This window comes from Nicotiana tomentosiformis, chromosome 9, assembly GCF_000390325.3.
Source record: "Nicotiana tomentosiformis chromosome 9, ASM39032v3, whole genome shotgun sequence".
Lineage (NCBI taxonomy): Eukaryota > Viridiplantae > Streptophyta > Magnoliopsida > Solanales > Solanaceae > Nicotiana > Nicotiana tomentosiformis.
In genome coordinates, this window is record NC_090820.1 from 35,871,005 (window position 1) to 35,895,811 (window position 24,807).

At 36.5% G+C, this 24,807-nt stretch overlaps 2 protein-coding genes across 2 annotated transcripts; both read left to right on the top strand.

The window, feature by feature from the left end:
* Window positions 1–7,536: 7,536 nt before the first annotated feature.
* Window positions 7,537–7,893, top strand: LOC138898597 (uncharacterized). Its single transcript, XM_070184673.1, has one exon. It carries the CDS (start codon window positions 7,537–7,539, stop codon window positions 7,891–7,893), a length of 357 nt encoding a protein of 118 aa, XP_070040774.1.
* An 8,153-nt stretch (window positions 7,894–16,046) lies between these two features.
* On the top strand, window positions 16,047–20,228 carry LOC104098553 (sugar transporter ERD6-like 16). The gene is made up of 17 exons (XM_009605319.4): window positions 16,047–16,411; window positions 16,628–16,690; window positions 16,810–16,899; window positions 17,008–17,067; window positions 17,197–17,262; window positions 17,370–17,435; window positions 17,591–17,666; window positions 17,962–18,026; window positions 18,118–18,291; window positions 18,386–18,470; window positions 18,559–18,605; window positions 18,698–18,760; window positions 18,844–18,903; window positions 18,991–19,044; window positions 19,159–19,218; window positions 19,551–19,665; window positions 19,763–20,228. The coding sequence occupies exons 1-17, from the start codon at window positions 16,226–16,228 to the stop codon at window positions 19,876–19,878; spliced, it is 1,446 nt and encodes a 481-aa protein (XP_009603614.1). The 5' UTR covers window positions 16,047–16,225; the 3' UTR covers window positions 19,879–20,228.
* The last annotated feature ends 4,579 nt before the right edge of the window (window positions 20,229–24,807 follow it).

Genomic DNA, 24,807 nt, shown 5'->3' on the forward strand with positions numbered 1-24,807 from the left:
GTGGATCATTGGTGCAAACCTTTGACATTTGTCACATTTACGAATAAATTCCTTTGCATCTTTGCCCATATCGATCCAATAATACCCTGCTCTGATTATTTTTCGAACAAATGTATCGGCTCCAGAGTGATTCCCGCAAGTACCCTCGTGCACTTCCCGTAGGATGTAATTGGTATCTCCTGGACCCAAGCATACTGCCAACGGTCCATCGAATGTTCTTCGGTACAGCGTTCCGTCCGAAGCCAACGTGAATCGAGCAGCTTTAATCCGTAGGGTTCTGGAATCTTTAGGGTCCGATGGGAGTTTTTCACTCTTCAAGTATTCAATATACTTGTTTCTCCAATCCCAGGTTAATCTTGTAGAATTTATTTTGGCATGACCTTCTTCGATTACCGATCTCGAAAGTTGAACAACATTCTCCGAGTCCAAGTCATCTACCTCGATCGACGACCCCAAATTCGCAAGCGCATCGGCCTCATTATTCTATTCCAGTGGGACATGTCATAAAGTCCATTATTTGAAATGGTGCAAGGTGACAAGCAGTTTATCTAAATACCTTTGCATTTTACCTTCTCGAACTTCGAAGGTTTTATTTACTTGACTCACCACCAGCAAAGAGTCGCAATTGGTGCTCCTAAGTTTCTAGCTAGCTCAAGACCTGCAATCATGGCTTCATACTCGGCCTCGTTGTTAGTCAACCTGATAGTTTTAATAGATTGCCTAATAGTATTACCCGTGGGTGGTTTCAAAATTATACCCAGCCCGGACCCTTTCTCGTTCGAAGCCCTGTCCATAAAAAGGATCCATACCCCCGATGATGTACCTGATTTCAACAGGAGTTCTTTTTCAACTTCGGGTACGAGGGTTGGCATGAAATCGGCCACAAAGTCTGCTAAAATTTGAGACTTGATGGCCGTACGGGGTTGATATTCGATATCGTATCCATTGAGTTCGACGGCCCATTTGGCCAGTCGACCTGATAACTCGGGTTTGTGCAAAATATTACGAAGCGGGTAAGTGGTTAACACACATATGGGATGACATTGAAAGTACGGCCTTAACTTTCTAGAGGCTCTTATCAGTGCAAGTGCCAATTTTTCTAGGAGCGGATATCTAGTTTCTGCTTCTCCTAAGGTTCGACTCATATAATAAACGGGGAATTGCGTACCTTGCTCTTCTCGAACTAGCACACCGCTTACGACGACTTCCGATACTGCCAAGTACAAACAAAGTTTTTCGTCTATTTTTGGAGTGTGAAGTAGTAGTGGGCTTGATAGATATTGCTTTAGTTCCTCTAATGCTTGTTGGCACTCCGGGGTCCAAGCAAAATCGTTCTTCTGTTTGAGTAGAGGGAAAGATTTGTGACTTCGGTCAGATGATCTTGAAATGAACCGGCCTAAGGCTGCAATTCGACCCGTTAGCCTTTGTACGGCCTTCACACTGTCCACAATGACGATGTCTTTGATGGTCTTGATTTTATCGGGGTTAATCTCTATTCCCTGATGTGACACCATGAAGCCGAGGAACTTTCCCGAACCGACCCCGAAAGCACATTTTTCGGGATTGAGCTTCATGTTGTATTTTCTCAAAATTTCGAATGTTTCCTGCAAATGGGTCAAATGGTCCTCTACGCGCAGGGATTTAACTAGCATGTCATCAATATAAACTTTCATTGATTTTCCTATTTGTTCTTCGAACATTTTATTTACTAGGCGTTGGTAAGTTGCCCATGCATTCTTTAGCCCGAAGGGCATTACATTATAACAATACGTTCCATATTTGATGACAAATGAAGTCTTTTTCTGGTCCTCCGGGTTCATCCGGATTTGATTATACTCGGAATAGGCATCGAGAAAAGTGAGGATCTCGTGGCCAGCCGTGGCATCGATCATGCGATCGATGTTGGGCAGCGGAAAGGAATCTTTGGGGCATACTTTGTTCAAATGCTTATAGTCCACACACATTCTAAGTTTGTTCCCTTTTTTAGGGACTACAACTATGTTGGCTAACCATTCGGGATATTTCACCTCTCGAATGGACCCTACTTTGAGAAGTTTGGTTACCTCGTCCTTTATGAATATGTGCTTTCCCTCGGACTGGGGTCTTCTCTTTTGCTTCACCGGTATGAACCTGGGATCCAAACCTAGCCTATGCGTCGTTATGTCCGGCGGGATCCCTGTTATATCTAAATGGGACCAGGAAAAACAATCGATGTTATCGATAAGCAATTGAACGAGTTTCTTCCTGAGTTCGGGGCTCAACCCTGTTCCCAAGTATACTTTTCTCTCGGGCCAGTGCTCGATTAATGTGATTTGCTCTAGTTCCTCGATTGTTGATTTGGTGGCGTCGGAGTCCTCGGGAATCACGAAAGATCGAGGGACCCTTTGATCATCATCCTCTTTGATTTTCTGGTTGTCTGGCTGGGTCGAAGTCGATATCTGTGATTGTTATTTGGTGTCCCGTTCTCCTTCCGAGCCCAATCCTTTTATCGGCGAAGGTGAGGACATTGGTTTAGCTTCCTCGACGGCAAACATTTCCTTTGTGGCTGGCTTTTCTCCGTACATCGTTTTGACACCTCTCGATGTCGGGAATTTGAGGGCCTAGTGTAGGGTCGAAGGTACAGCTCTCATGTTGTGGATCCATGGCCTTCCGAAAAGGGCGTTGTATCTCATATCGCCTTCGATCACGTGAAACTTTGTATCCTAGATGGTTTCGGCCATATTTATTGGTAGGATTATTTCGCCTTTGGTGGTTTCACATGCCATATTGAACCCGTTTAGAACCAGAGTTGCGGGTATGATCTGATCCTGTAGGCCAAGCTGCTCTACTACCTTCAATCGGATGATGTTGGACGAGCTACCTGGATCGATTAACACACGCTTAATTTTAGTTTTATTCATGAGTACGGATATTACCAGTGCATCGTTATGAGGTTGGATGACCCCTTCTGCATCTTCATCATCAAAGGACAAAGTCCCCATGGGTACGTAATCTTGAGTCTGAGATCGCTTTTCCCTCACAATCGATGTTTTAGTGCGTTTAAGCACTGGTCCCTGAGGGGTATCGATGTCACCGATGATCATGTGGATGACGTGCTGCGGTTCTTCTTGCTCATTTTGCTTGCTAAAATCCTTGTTTTTAAAATGGTTCTTAGCCCTATAACTCAGAAATTCCCGAAGGTGCCCTTTGTTAAATAAGCGGGCTATTTTCTCTCTTAGTTGCTTGCAATCTTCCGTTCTGTGGCCATGGGTACCATGATATTCGCACGTTTGATTGGGATTTCTTCGAGCAGGATCGGTCTGCATAGGTCGAGGCCATTTAGTGTCTTTGATGTGTCCGATGGCCGACACGATAGCGGATACACCAACGCTGAAGTTATATTCGGATAATCGAGGTGCTTCTATAGAATTGACATATTTATCGAAGCCGCTCTTACTCATAAGTCCCCGAGAATTTTGCCCTCGATCAATCCTTCGATTGTTCCGAACTGCATTACATGCTGAATCGTTGTTCACCCGATCTGCGATATACGGTCGATATCGGTCTCTGTTTGACCTTTATTCTCTGTCGATCTCCTTTTGGTTTTTAGTAACTGTCCTGTTCTAATGCACGGGTCCATACGGAGCTCCCAACTGATCATCCTCGACCCTAATTTTCAATTGGTATCGGTTGTGTACATTTGCCCAAGTTATCGCTGGATACTCGATCAAATTTTATTTCAGTTGATGTGATGCTGTCGAGCTTAGCTCGTTCAACCCTTGGGTGAAAGCTTGTACGGCCCAATCGTCTGTGACCGGTGGTAATTCCATGCGTTCCATTTGAAATCGGGATACGAATTCCCTCAGCATTTCATTCTCCCTTTGCTTTACTTTGAAGAGGTCTGATTTCCTTGTTGCAACCTTTATGGCACCAGCATGTGCCTTTATGAACGAATCTGCTAACATGGCAAAAGAATCTATGGAATTCGGTGGTAAATTGTGATACCAGATCATCGCTCCTTTCGAGAGGGTCTCCCCGAACCTTTTCAACAATACAGATTCGATCTCATCGTCCTCAAAATCATTGCCTTTGATGGCACATGTGTAATAGGTGACATGTTCATTAGGATCGGTCGTACCGTTATATTTGGGTATTTCGGGCATACGGAATTTTTTGGGGATTGGTTTCGGCGCCGCACTCGACGGAAAAGGCTTTTGTATGGATTTTTTTCGAATCAAGCCCCTTTATCATTGGTGGAGCCCCAGGGATTTGATCGACCCTGGCATTGTATGTTTCCACTCTCTTGTCGTTGGCTTCGACTCATTTTGTGAGTTCCTCGAGCAATTTAGTAATTCCAAGAGTAGTCCCCGATTCTTGCTCGTTTGATTTCACTATGGCGGGCTCTGTTCTGGGGGTGACTTCTCGAAGTGGATTGGAATCCGGCCTGCTTTGTGCGCGAGTTTGGCTCTATAACTGAGTTATCTCTACTTGTTGGGCTTGTAGCATCTCGAAGATCATACGTAAGCTGGCCCCGATTTCCCCTGTGTTTTGGGTGTCTCGGGCTACAGATCGAGTACCGCCCTGAATGCTTCTTTCCGGTTCGGAATGCTGATTTGCCTCCAAAGCTATTTGTGAATTGACATCCAATGGTATTTCGGCTCCAATTTTGGGTACTTCGATTCAAGCCTCAGTGCCATCGTTAATTGTCCTTCAGGCCCCGGGTGCCAAGTTGTTGGTTTCATCTTGAAGGCCGGCTTCGTAGTCGATAAGTAAAGCCATTGCTGATTTGAAGTTGTAAGCTGACGTGCACTTTAGATTTGTATCAAACGATCACTGTTACCCTTAGCCCCACGGTGGGCGCCAAACTGTTTACCGAAAAAATCGGATAACGTTAGATTTTGTGTGTGGTTCTAAGGATATGCGATACAATTCGATATAAATCGTGTAGAGAAATAGAGATACGTATATTCTTGACTATGAGAATGTGAATATTGAGCAAAAGAATGAATAAGGTAAAATAAAACAAGCATGAGGAACTATCTTTCAATATGAGAAGTGATCTTTTGTTACAATGCATTCTGCCTTTTAGCTTACAAGGATTCCCCATTTATAGAAGAGGGTTATTACAAAAAATAATAAAATAAAATATATAGTGGAAGACCCATGATGACCTGTCTTTTCCTTGATTCCTGCCAAGATTCTCTCTCTTGGTGCGGTCGTAACGGCTCTTGTCTGTGAGCTCGATACTGGCTCGAGTTCGTTACTGGGTTGGGCCTTTCGGTCTTGGCTCGAGTCCGACCTTCGAGATGGGCGTCGTGCATTTCCGATTTCGAAGTAGTGCCTTGCAGATCGATTCGGCCACGGGCTAGATAGGGTTATCGAGCCGACCCCTCGATCGACCTTCGGGCTCGAGGCTCGTTAATACCGACTTCGGAGCTCACTCCCGAAAATATAATTCCGACTTTTTAACACTCAAACTCGATCGAACGTAAGAAGGCCAAAATCTATTTCGGCCGTATACAGTACCTCAATATGGATCCCTCTAATCATGATGCATAGATATCTATCAGCGCAACTCGTTTTCTACCCGAACTTTGATAATCAAGAGTATAATATACGGTCAAAAATATCTTTAGGAAAAGATATTTGTGTGCAACTCACTACACAAGTTCCCGATATGAACTTTCAATCGATATGCATATAATTGTTACATCTTTGTGTGCAATCTTTGAACACAGGATATGTGCATCCTTCACTTTAATTTGCCTTTCTTCAGACAAAAAGAAGTCATATCTCTATTCAGTGCCACAATATTCAGGTATGCAACAAAGTAAAGAGTTCCAAGCTGCAGATGTACGTAAGACATACAAAGCGTACATCTTATGAAGAAATTTTAATCTTCAGTCCCTATTGATATTTCTGATGAAGAACACTCATCAATATTTAACTATATGCCTCGGGTTTAAATTTAGGAATGAGAATTTTTTTGATAGGAAACGTTCCATTTAATAGATCTTATTGACACGAATATAAATTAATTTGGACTTTAAAGTAAGTATCGGACACCGAATGAGGATTAAAAAAAAAGTGATAGAAATTATTGCTATTATTTTAACCATTTGTTTGTCGCCTATCAACGAGTCTAACAAAGACAACTATCTAACACCCATCACCGTTGTTGGAGATACATCCAGTATTCAGTAATCGTCATTGCAATCTCAAAAGAGGAAAACACGTTTGTTAGGATCCAATACAAATATTTTTCTAGATTATATTTTTTCTTGAAAATTAGAAAAAGATAACGAAAAATATAAAAAAGGAGAACTAAATTCCAACCTCCTTGTCTGGTGAGTTTTATATTTCCGCTGGTGTCCGGCGTTTACTACTAATTCGGATTCGCATCGCGTAACATTTATTATAGAGAAGCGCTTCTTATTAGAATATTTTTCATTCGCAAGCTCGAACTCAAAATTTCTAATTAAGGATGGAGGCCGGAGGAATCTTACTCATTCCACCATAATCCTTGATATCTTTGTATAATACTATTAGTTACTGTTACGATTATAGTTAGAATTTCTTGATTTCAAACAATTAATGCTACTCTCGCAGAATTTCTATTATTTTATTTATCATAAAATAATTATAGTGTTATGTTTGATTGTATAAGTGCATTTACATAGTTACCTTTTTTATTCTAAAATAAATTTAACAATAAAAATTGATAATACTTTTGTTTAGATAAACTAAATAAACTTTTATTTGTGACAAATATGTGTGCATATAAGAAATATTAAATTTTATTTATTGCAAAATATTTATATATATATATATATATATATATATATATATATATATATATATATATATATATATATATATATATATATATATATATATATATATATATATATGTGTGTGTGTGTGTGTGTGTGTGTGTGTGTGTGTGTGTTAAAAGATATCAGGGGTAGAAGTGTCTTTACAGTCTAGGTAGTTAGAAATTGTTAACATAATTAGTTAAGCTTAAGATAGTTAATATCTACCTACACTTGATTCTTTCGTGTATATATGTATCAACCAAGTGTACACAATACACATTATTGAATAATATCAAAGTCACCACTTTCAGTCATCTCTTCTTCTCTTTGTATCTCTCTGTACTTCATCTTCTTCATTCATCTTCATCTAAGTCTTGAATTACATCATGGTATCAGAGCAATCTAACTCATATCTCTGAGCTTGAAATCGATCATTCAAGATTCATTTTCGAATTACTAATTCTGTGTTCAAATCAAGTTCAAGGAAGAAAATTTTGAAAAAAGAATTGGTTCGATTGCAGAGGAGCAAGTGACTCAAAACTCTGGAAATCAAGGAATTGACTACAATCGCCCAATATTCTTGTCACCAGCTGACGTGAATGGAATACAGATCATTTCTTTCCAATTAACAAGTATTGAAAACTATTCAATTTGGCAAAGATCTACTTGAGTTGCTTTATCAGGTAGAAATAAACTAGGTTTGGTTGATGGTATATGAAAGAAAGAAATATTTTCAATTACTATGGGGAATCATTGGGAAAGGGTTAATGCAATAGTATTATCTTGGATTATGAATTCGATAGCTAAAAACCTTCTTGGAGGAATTATGTATGCATCTAGTGCTCAGGCTGTCTGGGATGACTTATCAGAAAGGTTTAATAAATATGATGGTTCAAGAACATTTAACTTGCATAAGGAAATTGCTACTCTAACCCTAGGGACTACTTCTGTGTCAGTCTACTACTCTATACTCAAAGACTTGTGGGAAGAATTTGAAGCTTTGGTATCGGCACCTGGCTGTGATTGTGAAAAATCTAGAGATTTTGTGCTTTATTTGCAAAAATCTGAAGCTATATCAGTTCTTAATGGAGTTAAATGACTCATACAATCAAACAAGAAGTCAAATCTTGATGAGGAGTCCACTGCCAACTGTCAATCAAGCGTATGCTATAATAATTAGTGGTGAGAGTTAAAAGTCTGTAGCATCCAATTCTGGAATTTTGGGGAATAATCAGACCATCATTACAGGCAACTACGAAATTGCCATGTACTCGAGGACTGGTGGAAATTAATATAAGAAGTTCATAAAGAATTACAACATTCAATGTTAATTCTGCAAATTGAAGGGACACAATAAGGAGAACTACTACAGGATAGTAGGGTATCCCCCTGACTTCAAACATAAAAAGAAAAACATTGGAGGAAACTATAATGCAAAATGCAGTGAATCTGCTAACTGAGACTCCTAACTCAGTTTGCAATGGGAATGTCAATGCAATGAACATACAAACTCCAAACTCTCAGAATGTTCCAACATTCCAGTATGGTCAAAATACTAATATGAATTACAATAGTTTCACTGATCAAGGTACAGGTTCACAGTCAAACAGTGCACCAGCAGCTCAGCTAGGAAGATGCCTTCACTAAAAACCAGTATGATCAAATTCTGCAGATACTTAACAAAACCATTGCTGATTCAGATGCTCCTGCAGCTAACATAACAGGTACTGATAAGACATTGTTAGCATCAAAAGATAGTCAAAAATGGTATTGATAAGGCATTATTAGTGTCAAAAGACAGTCAAACTTGGATTATGAATACAGGAGCTACTAACCATATGATTTCAGACATTGGTATGCTCAACAAATCAACAATAGTTGAACCTGAAAATCCAAAAAGGATATCATTACCAAATGGAGATACAACCCTGGTTACACATACAGGAACTAGCTCTATATCTGACACAAATATTGTGTCAAATGTGTTTTATGTCCCACAGTTTAAATACAATTTATTATCAGTCTCTAAATTGACAAATAAGTTACAGTGCTCAGCTATTTTTTTCTCTGATTTTTATGTGTTTTAGGATCTCTTCACTGGGAGGGTGAAGGACATTAGTAAAGAAGATGATGGCTTATCTCTACTTTTACCTCAAGCGATTCACAACAATAAGAGATTTGCACTTGCTGTAAAAGTAGTTGGGACCTCTGCAGATAACCAATTAGTGGTGGATCTTTGGCATAGAAGATTTGGACATATGTTAACTGCAGTCTTACAAAGAATACTAACTATTAGTGTACAAACTATAAAGAAAAGGATAAACAAATATACTGTTTGTCTATGTGCTAAACAAACAAGATTACAATTTCCTTCAAGTTGTATTCAAAGTTCTAGTTGTTTTGATTTGATTCATGTAGATCTGTGGGGACCATATAGAATACCTAAATTTGATGGCAACAAGTACTTTCTAACTGTAGTAGATGATTACTCCAGAATGACATGGGTATTTTTGATAAAGCAAAACCTTGATGTGTGCTTATCTCTACAATACTTTCTCAGCTATGTTCAAAATCAGTTTGATAAAAGCATCAAGATTATTAGAACTGATAATGGGACAGAATTTGTCAATAGTTTATGTGACCAGTTATTCAAGAACCTAGGCATTATACACCAAAGAACATGTGCCTACACTCCTTAGTAAAATAAAGTAGCTGAAAGGAAGCATAGGTATATCTTAGAAGTCACCAGAGCTATGAGGTTTCAAGCAAATATACCTATCAAATTCTGGGGGCATTGTGTTTTAGCAACAGTCTATTTAATTAATATAATGCCTAGTTCTGTCATTCCCAATATGTCTCCCTATGAAATCCTATACAAAAGGAAGCCATCTTTGAATCATCTTAGAATATTAGGGTGTCTATGCTTTGCTAAGATACTACAAGAACATGGCAAGCTGCCAAGAGCTAAAATGGTTGTGCATATAGGGTACTTAGAAATTCACAAAGGCTACATTTTATATGATATAAGTGGTCATAATTTCTTTGTCAACAGAGATTTACATTCAGAGAAGATACATTCAGAGAAGATATATCTCCTTTCAGCAGAAAAAGCACAAACTCACAACCACTATTTCCTACTCAAGATACAGGAATTTTACAAGATAGTTTCTCTGAAATTACATTTGACACAGACCTACACAGTCAATCATACAATATTCCTACATATACTGAGGCTTTAACCAACCAACTTATTCAAGAAGAAGCAAGTTCAGAAATCTCTATACCAGAAAATCATGAAATGCTAACACAAATATCTGAGCCACAATCACCAAACACTCAGCTACCTGAACAACAATTATCAGATAATCATTTACCAAATATACAACCTACAACCAGAAGATCATCAAGAGACAAAAATCCTCCAGTTTGGATGAAGGACTTTGTATCATTAAACATTCACAATGATGTACCATATGCTTGGACAGGTATATAGGCTATGATAATCTGTCATTCAAATATAAGGCCTATGTTGCCTCTTTTTCATCTACTGTGGAACATTCAAATTACTATGAGGCAGTGAAAGACCCAAGATGGGTAGAAGCTATGCAAGAAAAAATTAAAGCATTAGAAAATAATCATACATGAGACTTGGTTACCTTACCAGGAGGAAAAAGGCCTATTGGCTGCAAGTGGATATACAAAATAAAGTACAAAGCTTTGGAGAAGTTGAGAGATTTGAAGTTAGATTAGTTGCTAAAGGGTATAGTCAACAAGAAGGAATCGACTATCAAGAGACTTTTTTACCTGTTGTGAAAATGGTAACAGTCAGAACTATCTTAGCCTTGGCAGCAGCTAGAAAATGGCACATACATCAAATGGATGTATATAATGCCTTTCTTCAAGGTGATTTATATGATGAAATCTACATGGATTTGCCTCAAGGATTCTCAAGTCAGGGGGAGAAAAGGAGAGTTTGCAGACTTGTGAAATCCTTGTATGGTCTTAAGCAAGCTCCAAGACAATAGAATGTTAAATTATCTGAAGCATTAATAAAGTTTCAATTTAAACAAAGGCAGTTTGATCATTATCTGTTCATTAAGAAAACTACTGAAGGTACTGTCATTGTTTTAGTGTATGTAGTTGATATGTTAATTACAGGAGATAATCTGAAAGTAATTGAAGAAACCAAGATCTCATTACAGAAAACCTTCAAAATGAAGGACTTGGTAGATCTAAAGTATTTCTTAGGTATTGAATTTATAAGATCTAAGGAAGAAATCAATATGCATCAGAAGGAATATGCCTTAGAACTTATTTCAGAAGTTGGATTGTTTACTGCGAAACCTACAGCAACACCTATTGATACAAACATCAAGCTCACTTCAACACAATATGATAAGGCAATTGGTATAAAAAGTCAAGCTGAAGAAGATCATTTGGTTGATCAAGCAACTTATCAGTGACTCATAGAGAAGTTGCTCTATCTAAATATTACCAGACCTGATATATCCTTTGGAGTACAAACTCTAAGCCAATTTTTTCAGCAGCCTAAATAGTCACATATGACAGCGTCCTTAAGGATAGTAAGGTATATAAAAAATCAACTAGGTCAGAGAATACTTTTATCTAGCAAAAATAATAATGTTGTGACTGCATACTGTGATGCTGACTGGGCTGCCTGCCCTATTACTAGAAGATCTGTCACAGGTTTCTTAATCAAGATTGGTGACTTATTAGTGTTATGAAAATTCAAGAAGCAGTCCACAGTTTCTAGAAGCTCAGCAGAAGCTGAGTATAGGAGTCTTGCAACACCTGTAGCAGAACTTATTTGGTTAATAGGAGTTTTGAAAGAAGTGGACACAGACATCAAGCTACCAGTCAAAATTCACAGTGACAACAAAGCAGCCATACAAATAGCTGCAAATCATGTTTATCACGAACGAACTAAACACATCGAGATAGACTGTCATTTTGTACGAGAAAAGATTCAACAAGGACTTGTTACAACCAAGTACATAGCTACAAAAGATCAATCTGCTGACCTTCTCACTAAAGGGCTCAATAGAGTGCAGCATGAATATTTAAATTTCAAGCTAGGCGTTCGTAATATTTTTACTCCACCTAATTTAAGGGGGAGTGTTAAATGATATCAATGGCAGAAATGTCTTTACAGTCTAGGTGGTTAGAAGTTATTAACTGAATTATTTAAACTTAAGATAGTTAATATCTACTTACACTTGATTCTTACGTGTATATATGTATCAGCCAAGTGTACACAATACACATTATTGAATAATATCAAAGTCACCACTTTCAGTCATCTCTTCTTCCTGTATCTCTTGTACTTCATCTTCTTCATTCATCTTCATCTAAGTCTTGAATTACATCAATATATGTATATATATTATAAATTCATGGCTAATCTGAAAGCGTAATCGCTATCTTCTCACCCATGTCTATGTAATATGAAATTCATGATTAGTTCCGTTTTCAGATAATAAAAAATTATGTATGAGTATAGAAAATATTTATCTGTAATAAATCTTAATACTAATGAAGACCGCAGGGCCTAAGCCCTGATTAAAAAGTGGAAGACATTCCAAAGATTCTCTTTCCTTGTATATCTTCATAACCCATCATTTGGAAAGACCTTGCTAATGCCTTTTTAACATTAGACATAGGCTACCAGGAACTAAGACTCTGAAGATGATATAAAAAAGAAGGAAAAAAAGAAAAGAAAGATAAAGCATGGAATTATTGTTAACCATTGTTCCTTATTTATTCGAAATGAAGGAGAAGTCGTGTAAAAAGAATAATATATTTAAAAATAAAAATATAAGAGAACTTAAGAATCACCATGTAATTATACTAATTACCATTAATTTTCGATCCCCTTGAGGATTAAAGAGTATAATTGGCCCTTCTTAATTACATCGATCTAATCTCATGATAAGTAATTATTTGGCCGAACAAATAGTTCAAAAGATGTAATTATATCCGTTTACAAAATGACTTTCAAAACAAGCTCAAGGTGATAATGCAGAGTCACAAACTCCATATATTTGAGGAACTGTGGAAATTAATTTGTTAGGAAGAGCCCTTTAATTTTGGGACACACTGTAATTTCTCTGCTGCTCTTCTTTTCTTAATAAGGGGCGTCTGGCTCAAGAAATTAGGTGAATTAGTTTGGTATAAATTTTAAAATTAAATTTATCCAGTATTTAGTTAAAGATATTAACTAAATTAGTAATATTATTTTATATTACTAAGTTAGTATTATTTTAACTAAATTTATCCCTTTGCGAGTTCGAGTCCCCCCAAGAGTAATGTGAGGAATTCTGGGAGGGAGGGAACCGAGGGTCTATCGAAAACAGCATCTCTACCACAGGGTAGGAGTAAGGTCTGCGTACAAAATACCCTCCTCAGACCCCACTAGTGGGATTATACTGAGTTGTTGTTGTTGTTGTTGTTATCGAGATGAGATTGATAATCAAGGTTATTATTCAAAGATTATTATCCCAATAAATTACTCACATTTTGCACGTAGTTTGCAATCATTCATAGCTGTCTAGTATCTAATACGTATTATTTTTCTTGTCTTGGGCCTTATTTTCTGTATCCGACGAAAACACACTTTATAAAAATGCAGTAAGCCACTAGTATTTGAGATGTGAAGTAGTTGTACGCGGATTTTCATAATATGGTCATATGAATATAATGCTAATATATGATTTTATTAAATGAAAAGTTTACACAATTGCCAAGAAGGATATGAGTAATCCATGAATTGACTTATGTCCCGCGGATTTTGGACTAAAACAAATCCAAATCCACTAATTTTAGTAATTAGCATTTCCATCCACCAATAATGCAAATCTTACTATAATAATCCAAGTGGGAAATTAAAAACATATAAATGTGGGTCCCATATAGCCATTTCCCTAAGATTTTGACCAAAATTAGTACTATACTTTAGAAAGATCCTTGCATCTTCGTCTGTCGTATAACCACATGTTTCTTGTATTTTTCTTTAGCTTCCTAGAAAATACCAAATACGAGGTACATTTATTTCAAAAAAAAATTTTATATATATTTTGATCTCATATGATGTTCGATATTTACCTTGAGACTTGATTAATCTGAAATTATGCTGAATAAGACCGGGGAAAATACTCCCTATCATAAATATTTTCTTCAGTCACAAGGTTCGAAATTTGAGATCTCTGGTTAAGAGTTAGTGAAGAGTTCATATTTATCCCTTTACAATTAAAATATTTTGAGTTTATTTTCTTTAAGTTTTTTTAACTTATAATTTTCCTTAAATTTACCAAAAACAAGTGGACTGCCGCAAATTAAAAGTTGGCTGTACACCTCTCGTTTCCATCAAGAGATGATACAGACTCATTGCTTAATCTGTTACTTCATTCGTCTGAAAAGGAAAGTTGGTGTCCAGAACATAAAGATCAATGTATTTAATTTGAGTATGAGTTCATAAATTAATTTCCTAATTTTCTTGAAGTAAAATGTAGACTTAATTACACTTTTAAAGTTAAAGGTAATTTAAAGTTATTTTAAGAAACACATAATGAAAGACAAGCTTCTTGACTTTATACATATTACATAATAATAGTGTGAATATTTCTTTTTAGATAAAGTAAATATTTCTTTTACATTGTTATTTAAGAAAGAAAATAATCCAACCAACGTGACAATTGACATACGTAAATAGTTCTAAAATGTCTAATCTCGTCCGAATTATTATTTGTCCGACTCTTTGGCGTAAGTTTCCTGGTTTGGATATGTTTTTTAATCCATATTGCCTTTTTTTCCCGGCCAAAGGGAGTATGTTTGGTTTAATAATCTTTTTAGATATATTACCACATTCCAAGGATTAAACCCACTTTTTACGTGTCAATAAAATTTTTATATTCAAAATTCCAGAGTTAAATAGTCATTTACTTGGCACCGCTCAAAGAGCTGGAAATGCCATTCTAACTCAATAAAAATCAAGAGTTAAGGTAATTAAATGAATTACCAAACAAATAATACACAATTAAGAAAGTTAGATTATGCTATGAAGATTAAAGGATTAGCCATTGACATGTAGCTGAGTCAGCTGAGTTAAATTTTATTGTGTTACCATTCTAATTACAAAAATATAATTGTTGAATGGAGTGCATCTGAACTGTATGACATTTAGTTTCCATAAATTCTTCGTCATCTGGAATTTACAAAAAATAACTTCAACCTGATATCAAGATTATCTTACGTGGATCAATATCATAAACCTTCATTTATTTTTGAAAAATAGAATAGCAAACAGTTGAATTATATTTTTCAGATTAAAATTTGTAACGTTGAGCCATGTACCCACTTAAAATGAGCACCCTTTTGAAGAAAAAAAAATAAAATTAAGTGCAAATTTCGACATATAATACGTAGTATGCAAAAATTGAAAATAAATTAAAATTCAGCTTTGTCAAACGGGATTGGAGTAAATCTAGTAACATCCAACTTTTGCCAAATCTAGAATAAATATGTTGGTAAAAGATTATCCGATAGTTTGATATAGTAATTTTTGTTCTTAAGGAATTTAAATTCCTATTATATATTGCTACTGGATTTGTGGTAGAAATCGTCCAGAATTTTGCTAAAATAAATGAAATAAAAATTCAATGAAAACTTGAATTTCTGAAAGAACACAATAGAGAAGACAATTAAGATAGTTAGTCCAACGGTATTATAAATACCTATCTTTTGAATCCTAAACAGAATTACCTAAACGTCAATTCTTGTGACGAACACTTTAAAAGTCATCTTTTAATTTAATTAAAATTTAAATTTGCATTTTCTTCTCTTCTAATCACTAACTACACCAACAAAATTCAAGTAAATTTAAGTAAATTTCGAACATGATGTTGTAATAAAATTAGGTTATATAAAGTCCTGAATTTTCAAAATTATCAAAACAGCAAAAAACAAAAAAGGAAATACCAAAACAGAGCCCAAATTCCTAACGTACCAAAAATTCCAGTTGCATATGAACAGCAACAAAATGAGCTGATACGATCACACGTCAGTGACAGCTTTAATCCCACATGAATCCTAATCTTCTCCAATTTGTTTACAGCTTTTGTCTCAAATATCTTTCTTTCTTTTTTATCATTATAATCCCAATCATTGTTGTGAAGTACATAAAGTTCTCAAAAATATCAATCTTTGCCCCTCCACTGCATGCATATAAATACCTACCAAAATTTCACTGTTTTTCTCAACACACAAGAACTGAAAAAGCAAAAAACTGTGTTCATTACACTCAAAAAACCATCTTGAGTTCTTGAGTTTTTTCTCTTTTTCTTAAGAGAAAAAACAAAAGAACAAAAAAGAAAAAAACCATCCCCTTTGTTTAATTTGTCTCACTTTTTTCAAGAATGGCCATTGATGAGTGCAAAGATATTGAAAATGGGCTTGAGAATTTGGAACAACCCTTTCTTGAAAATGCTAAAATTGTTGATTCTGAAGATGAAGAATTAATCAGTAAGGAAAATGGATCCATTGGAATGGTTTTGTTAAGCACTTGTGTTGCAGTTTGTGGTTCTTTTGAATTTGGATCATGTGTAAGTATTTCTATTTTCCTTTTTATGTTTTCTTTTGTTTTTTTAGTAAAGGGAACAGCAAACTTTTTTGTTTTTTTTTTCTTTTCTAAAACGATTTATTAACTGGTTTTCCTTTTTTCTTTTGTTTTTTGATCAGGATCATAAAATTTTAAAACAAAAAACATCTAAAGCCTAAAAAAAAAAGGTTTGTTTAGCTTAAGTTAATGTTTTTTGCAGGTGGGATACTCAGCACCCACTCAAGCTGAAATTAGGAATGACTTAAATTTAACACTTGCTCAGGTTTGCATTTTTTTACATTCTTGATAAATTTTCTCTCTTTTTTCTTTTTTTTTTTTTTTTTTTTTTTTTTGTGGAGAGAAATTTTAGACTAAAGCTAATTTTTGTATTTGTTTTTTCAGTACTCCATATTTGGTTCCATCATCACTATTGGTGCCATGATTGGAGCTATAACAAGTGGGAGAATTGCAGATTTCATTGGTAGAAAAGGGGTATGTAATTATTAAAAAACCAGAATTAAAAAATAAAGGGCAAAGAAAAGAAGAAGCATTTAAATAGCTAAATTAATGAGATTTTGGTATGTTTTCTTTTTGGAACAGGCAATGAGAATGTCAGCTATTTTCTGTATCACAGGATGGCTTGCTGTCTATTTTTCCATGGTATGAATCTTTTTGAGATTTTTTTTTAATTAAAAGTTCGAAAAGAATTGACTCTTTTTTTTCTATGGAGAAAGGAGATTAATAAGTTTGGTCTCTAAATAATTATTTCTATGTATGGTGATGATGCAGGGAACTTTGACACTTGATGTAGGAAGATTCCTCACAGGATTTGGCATTGGAATATTCTCTTATGTGGTAAATATTTGATTTTCTTCCACTCTCAGCTTACTAAAATAAATTCAAGAATTATTAAAATCTTGGAATATTATTGAACCCTTTTAATTTCTTGATAATTTATCCAGGTACCAGTGTTTATTGCTGAAATAGCTCCAAAGGATCTCCGTGGAGGATTGACAACAATTAATCAAGTAAGAAAACCCAAATTGAAGTACTTGATGAAATTTTAATCAAGTCAAAATTTAATCAGATAAATAAATTAAAAAAATGGTAAAAGTAAGATATAATTTTTGTTCACTTTTATAAGTTGTGGGGTTCTGACTTTTGTGATTTGTTGTCTGGGCAGCTTATGATTGTTTGTGGTGCATCAGTTGCATATTTACTAGGAACAGTTATATCATGGAGAAATCTTGCTTTAACAGGTAATTCTTGACTCATTTCATATAAATATTTTAAAAATGAAGTTGATTTGAATAGAAGGGAAGCCTTGGAGCAACTATAAAGTTGTCTCCGTGTGATCTATAAATCATGGGTTCGAGCCGTGGAAACAGTCATCGATGCTTGCATTAGGGTAGACTCTCTATATCATACCCCTTGGGTGCAGCCCTTTCCCGGATCCTGCATGAATGCGGGGATGACTTGTGCATCGGACTACCCTTTTTTTTTATAGATTTGAATACAGAACAGACGAGGACTAATTAATTGTGTCATTTGTAGGAATTCTACCATGTACTTTCTTGTTAGTAGGTCTATTCTTTATTCCAGAATCTCCAAGATGGCTGGTGAGTTTTCAACATAATAGGAAATATTCAAGTTTCATCATCAAGATTAAGAGGAACAAAGTTTAATAAATATATGGTAATTAAATTGCAGGCAAAAGTAGGTCTTGAAAAAGAATTTGAAGTGGCATTGAGAAAACTTCGCGGTAAAGATGCCGATATTTCTCTTGAAGCTGCTGAAATCCAGGCTTATGTTGATACTCTTCAAAGCCTCCCTAAAGCTCGAATCTTGGATTTATTCGGTAGCAAATACATTCGATCTGTGATTGTAAGCCATTTTCCTTAACCTCACCTGTAATTATGCATTTTGAAGAGCTTAGACAAAGCTAATATTATTGCAATTCTTCAACTTTTTATTTCAGATTGGTATTGGATTGATGGTATTCCAACAGTTTATTGGAATAAATGGTATTGGTTTTTATGCTAGCCAGACTTTTGAATCAGCAGGTAATTTTGCCTTTCAGCTTAAACTGTTGCAGTGTTGGTCTCAAATACTTTGAAACAAGGTTACTAATAATGTGAATGAAAAATGCAGGACTCAAAAACAGCAATATTGGGACTATTGCCTATGCCATAGTTCAGGTTTGTCAATCTTGATAACTTGCTAAAACTGAAAAAATCTCAATAGAGTGAAAATTTGGATCACTAACACTCTATTCTTGTTATTTTGACAGGTCCCTATTACTGTAGTTGGGGCATTTTTGATGGATAGATCAGGAAGACGGCCACTTCTTATGGTAAATTTACATTTTACAAAAAGGCACTGAATAAAATCTTTGTCGATATAGATCACTGAAAAGAGTTGTTTACTTGTTTTCAGGTGTCAGCAACTGGGACATTTATTGGTTGTTTTATGACTGGAGCTTCTTTCTATCTAAAGGTAACTTACTGAACTCACAAAATGTCAATCAGTTAATGAAAGTTTTGGCTTCATATTTTGATAATCTATGTTCTTTTTGTTAATTAGGGAAACGGCATCTTACTTGAATGGGTTCCAATTCTAGCTGTATCTGGTGTACTGGTAAATCTTCGACTACCATCTGATATTTTTACTATTTCTTGTACAGCAAAATGTAAAACTCTCATTCTTGTGAGAACCTGAGTCTAAATTCTGATTTTGATTTCTGCTTAACAGGTTTATATATCCGCATTTTCAATTGGAATGGGAGCAGTTCCTTGGGTTATTATGTCAGAGGTAATTTCAATCTGTTTCTTTATCTGTGTTTACCAGTAGAAGAGCCGGTTTCAAGTAGTGTTCAGTCCATTATTTATTAGTCAATATGTGTTGTTAACATGAGTGTGAGCTCGATGTACAATTTGTTGCATCACTTGTATCTGCATATTATGTAATGCTTGAATTCTTGAAATGATTAAACCAGGCTCGAGCACGATATTAAGGTTTTTAACTAGAAATTAGTGGGAGAAAATAAACGCTCCAGTAGTCAGCTTGAATCGTTTTAGCTTTATGCTCTAAGCAATTTAGTTTCAAAATTTAAATAACTTAAAATTTCTTCTCTTATTTTGCAGATATTCCCAATCCATGTAAAGAGTGCTGCTGGAAGCCTGGTAGTGTTAGTGAACTGGTTGGGCGCGTGGGCGGTTTCCTTCACTTTCAGTTTCCTCATGGCCTGGTCTGCTACTGGTAAAGAGAAATTTTCCACAAACTCTGCATATATGTAAACTGTCGAACCCTTAAGGATTTCCTTTTAACTGAATTTTTTTTTTGTTGGAATTTTCAGGTACATTTATGCTATATGCTGGATTCTGTGTGCTCACTATACTATTTGTAGCAAAGGTAGTGCCAGAAACAAAGGGGAAAACATTGGAGGAAATTCAGGCCATCATTAATTCTTGAAGATGGGAAACAAGAAAATGAAAGTAGATGCACATACTCATGACTGGAAATTTTACTATACAGTTTAGCCAACTAGACGTACATCGGATGGCATTCATAAATCGAGAAATGGTTCAAATTTTTTGACGATGGAGAATAGAAGAAGGAACAAAATCAACGGAAACTTCCGTCTTGAACCAAACCGGATCCGCCAAGAAGAGGGGAATTCAACAGTATAGATTTTATTCTAGGTTTTGTAGCAAATGAATTGTTTTGATCTGTTGTTGTACTGTAGCCAAACAAAATATGTTGTTCAATGAAAGATGAATTTAAAAGCTGCATTTAAAAAAAATAAAACCATTTCTTGATCCTGTTTTAGCCTTGATCATTTGTTGGACTACTGACTAATAAGTGTTGGATCTAGTGCTTTAGTCCAATGCCAAAGTCATATAGATACGTGCCACTGTGGTTTAAACTAAAAGAGAATTTATTCGCATTTTATATTTACACCAAATTAATTAATACAAGTGTAAATAAACTTTTATCAATTACTAACTATGATTAAGTGAGATTAAATTAATATCTACCATTTATTAGTTGCAAACAAAGGTAGACCTCTTAAGAGCCTTGCTTTCTAAACGTAGTAGTGAAATTATTTGTCTCATAAAACACCTTATTTCATAACATAATAGAAAGAGAAACTCTCCCCTCTCTCTAAGAATTCCTACATGGACACAATCGCTACACCATCAATTATATCACCGGAACCACATGACAAAAATAACCATATGGACGTGGAAGAAACAACAACACATTCCTACAAGGAAATATTACCCGACAAGTAGGCAGTAAGCCAAACAGAGTATTACGATGAGGATTCCCCCCAAATTATCAAAGATGATAAAAGGAAAAAATATTGAAGGCTCAATTGCCCTCTCACAAGAAGACAAGAAATGCCTATACCAACCATGGCGCTTCTCAATAATCATAAAGGTCTTTGGTCGTAGAATGTCTCACCATTACCTTCGATCTAAACTGATTGACCTATGGAAACAATCCGAACAGTTAATATGACTAAGGCACTACACCTAGGGCCATGGTTTATCTTTGGGAATTTTCTATCAGTGCGCAAATGGGAACCAAATTCGTCCCAGAAGAAGCTATACTATCTTCCACAGCCATATGGATTCGCCTACCCCAACTACCAACAGAATTCTATGATAAAGAAATACTAGAAAAATTTGGTAGAAAATATGGTAAACTACTCAAAATCGACTCATGCACATCTTCCACATTGAGAGGAAGGTATGCACTTTTCTGTATCCAAGTGCCGCTTGAAACACTAGTGGAAACATCAATAATCGTAGGTGATCACAAGCAAGCAGTGATTTATGAAGGTGAAGGTATGTTGTGTACAACGTGTGGAAGAATTGGCCACATAACAAAATATTATAAGTTCAAAAAATTTCAACCATCACTATCACAAAAAGCCCATGAAAATTTGGGAATACACACCAAAGAGAGTGAGGACGTGGGATGGAAAACAGTCACCTTCCCTAGACGAATAAAACCAAGCCAATAACCTATGAAAGAAAGAAATAACGAAAACGAAAACGATCAACATCATGCACAAAAAAACTAAAAAGATCCAAGTAAAGATGTTCGATGAAAATGCTGGTAAGTTTCTGGAAACCAAAACTTTTCAATATAATTCAAAGTCCAGTAATATGCGGTCCAAGAATTACAACAGGCCCAGTGGCCCTGTGAATAAACAAACTTCCACCCCCCACTCCCTGGCAGCCCAATACATGAGGCCCCAGCCCAAGCGCAACGCCAAACTTAAGGCAGGAACGGGCCCCGATGGAGCTGATATCGAAAAATCAGTTGGGCCCATTAATGATGTCTATCATGAGGCCCCTATAAATAGCCCAACCCGGACCTATACCCAGCTAGGGATGTGGCCTTGGGCCACCACGCCACTACCCAATCAACCAATGAGGTACATATCCAATTGAAACCATCCAACCCAAATAGTTATCCCTGCCTATATACCTACGTGCCCCCTACTCCTCTCCTAGCGGAGCACTCTAATGGGGAAAACTCACCACACTCCATGAACACTCAAGTGCCTCACCTGAGAATCCACCCAATCTAAGGTGACATGACACCTTCCGTCCACTCCACCAGATACCACATTAATTCCTAATCTAATTCTTCAGATGCAATAACTGATGATTTTTCCACTAATCAAGATTTGGTACCAAACGACTCCATTATGAGTCGGCTCGTTAACATAACCCCCACCCTTATCCAAAGAGGAAAAACAAAAAAACACAAAAATAAAAAATATATGTAACGACCCAGCCGATCGTTTTAAGCATTTGCATTCCATTCAGCTATTTGAAGTCTTGAGCAGCACCGTATGAGGTATTATAACTTGTGTGAATCATCGATTTTGGTTTTCAGATTATTCGGAATTGATTTGGAAGAATGGTTCTCAACTAAGAAGCTTTAAGTTTGAAGAGTTGACCAAGTTTGACTTTTTAGTATTTGACCTCGGATTGAAGTTTTGATGGTTTCATTAGATCCGGATGGTGATTTTGGACTTGAGTGTATGCCTGTATTTGCATTTGGATATTTCTAGAAGGTTTCGACGCTAATTGACGAAAATTGGAAATTTGAAGGTTTGGAAAGTTCATAAGTTTGATCGAGAGTTAACTTTGAGGATATTGGATTCAGATTGTGGTTCCGGGAATTGGAATAACTTCGTTATGTTATTTGGGACTTGTGTGCAAAATTTGAATTCATTCCGGGTTGATTTGATATGTTTCGGCGCGAGTTTTGGAAGTTGAAAGTTCAAAATTCATTTAAGTTTGTATTGAGGTGCGATTCATTATTTTTATGTTGTTATGTGTGAATTGAGGTCTCGAGTAGGTCCGTGTTATATTATGGGACTTGTTGGTATATTCAGACGGGGTCCCGAGTGGCTCGGATGAGTTTTGGACGAGGTTCAGATCATTTTTTCTCTAGTTGCATTACGGGTTTCTGCTGAAGACTGGTGCACCAAATGGTCTACGCGATCGTGAAGCAGGTGATGGCGAAGCAGGTGATGCGATCGCGTAGAGGAAAGATTTGAGATGGACAGTTTCTTAATCGCGATCGCGATTTGATGGCTGCGATCGCATTGCTTGGTGTGGTTACTGTACGCGTTCGCACAATGGACGCCGTGTTCGCGTAGTGTTGAGACTGTGCAGCTAAGAGCTGGAAAATCCTTCAACGCGATCGCGTTATATAGGTCGCGTTCTCGGAGCTTTGATGTCTATGGTCATCGTGTTTGCGTGGCGAGTATCGCGAATGCGTAGTGCATTTTTGGTGGCAGTGACTTTTCTTCTTCGCGATCGCGAAGGTTTGTACACGATCACATAGAGTATTTCTAAGGCAGTGTGTTTGTTCTTCTTCGCGTTCGCAATGGTATTTCCGCTATCGCGATGCATTGATTTGTCCAGTGATTATACTTTATTTCGGAGGTTTCAACCATTTTTACATATTTTGAGCTATGGAGCTCGGATTGAGACGATTTTTGAAGCGATTTTTACCATATGGATTGGAGTAGGTGTTCTCTACTCAGTTTTGATTTTATTTCATGAATCTATCTTCGTTTTTGGCATTTGATTGAGGATTTCAAGAGAGAAATTGAGGGTTTTGGTCTAATGTTTCATAGAATGAATTTTTGAATTTTGAACATCGATACGGAATCGGATTTGAGTAAAACTAGTATGGTTGGACTCGTAATCGAATGAGTTGTTAGATTTTGTAAGTTTTATCGGGTTTCGAGGTACAGGCCTGGATTTGACTTTTAGATTGACTTTGGACTTTTGATTAAATATTCGACCTTTATCGATTGAGTTTATTTCCTTAGGCATTATTTGATGTATTTGAGTTGCTTTTGGCTAGTTTGGAGCCGTTCGGAGGTCGGTATGCGTGGGATGGCATTTTTGGAGCATCGCGTGGCTTGTTCGTTATTTATTTGGCTTGTTCGAGGTAAGTAACACTTCTAAACTTGGTGCTAAGGTTATGGACCCCTGGACATAAGTGATATGTGGTTGGTGTTGAGGTGACACACATGCTAGGTGACGGGCGTGTTGGCATACACCATGTGAATTATGACTCGATTGATTCTGTGGTACTGTGTAGTGACCTAATCTTGTTTCTATTCATGAAATTTCTACGTGCTAGAGTAATTGAGCTGCGATCCATGTTAGAAACCATGTCTAGTCTATATGCTTATCCTGTTGAGACCCACTGAGGTCATTTCTGCTGTTGAGTTATCTGCTTACATTGCAATTACATACTCAGTAATACTCATTCATTTGCATATCATATCTCAGTCTCTGTTGCCATTTATCGATACAGCATATCATCATTTTGGGTTGATTTTCATGACATTGTGAGTGCGAGAAACTGGAGAGATTGATGACTGAGTTGAGGCATGAGAGCCAGATTGTGAGTGATATTGATGGGATCGGACTGCACGCCACAACAGGTATTATTGATATTGATGGGATAGGGCTGCCTGCCGTAACATGTATTATTGATTTATGATAGGATCGGGCTGCACGCCGCAGTAAGCTTTATTAATTCATGCCATGATTGGCTTATTATAATGCTTGGACTGGATCTTCCCCTCTAGAGTCTGCACACCAATAGTGAGCGCAGTTGTTATTGATTCACGATGGGATCGGGGTACGCGCCGTAACAGGATTTATTATTTTTGGGCTGGATCTGCCGTGTACAGTTCTGAGTGACTGAGTGTGTTGAGTGATTGAGCGTGATGGGCAGGAGTATGATACTGTGATATTGAGTACTCTAAGAGTGTGTGTACATGAGTTCATCATTGTGATGCATTGCATCTGACATGCATACTTTACATACAAGCATAAAGATGCATTT

Bases quoted from the DNA above. Each gene is read 5' to 3' on its own strand.
- LOC138898597 (XM_070184673.1), top strand. From the start codon at position 7,537: ATGGGGAATCATTGGGAAAGGGTTAATGCAATAGTATTATCTTGGATT.
- LOC104098553 (XM_009605319.4), top strand. From the start codon at position 16,226: ATGGCCATTGATGAGTGCAAAGATATTGAAAATGGGCTTGAGAATTTG. The intron at 18,904-18,990 runs GTAACTTACTGA...TTTGTTAATTAG, and splicing joins GAGCTTCTTTCTATCTAAAG to GGAAACGGCATCTTACTTGA. The intron at 19,045-19,158 runs GTAAATCTTCGA...TCTGCTTAACAG, and splicing joins TAGCTGTATCTGGTGTACTG to GTTTATATATCCGCATTTTC.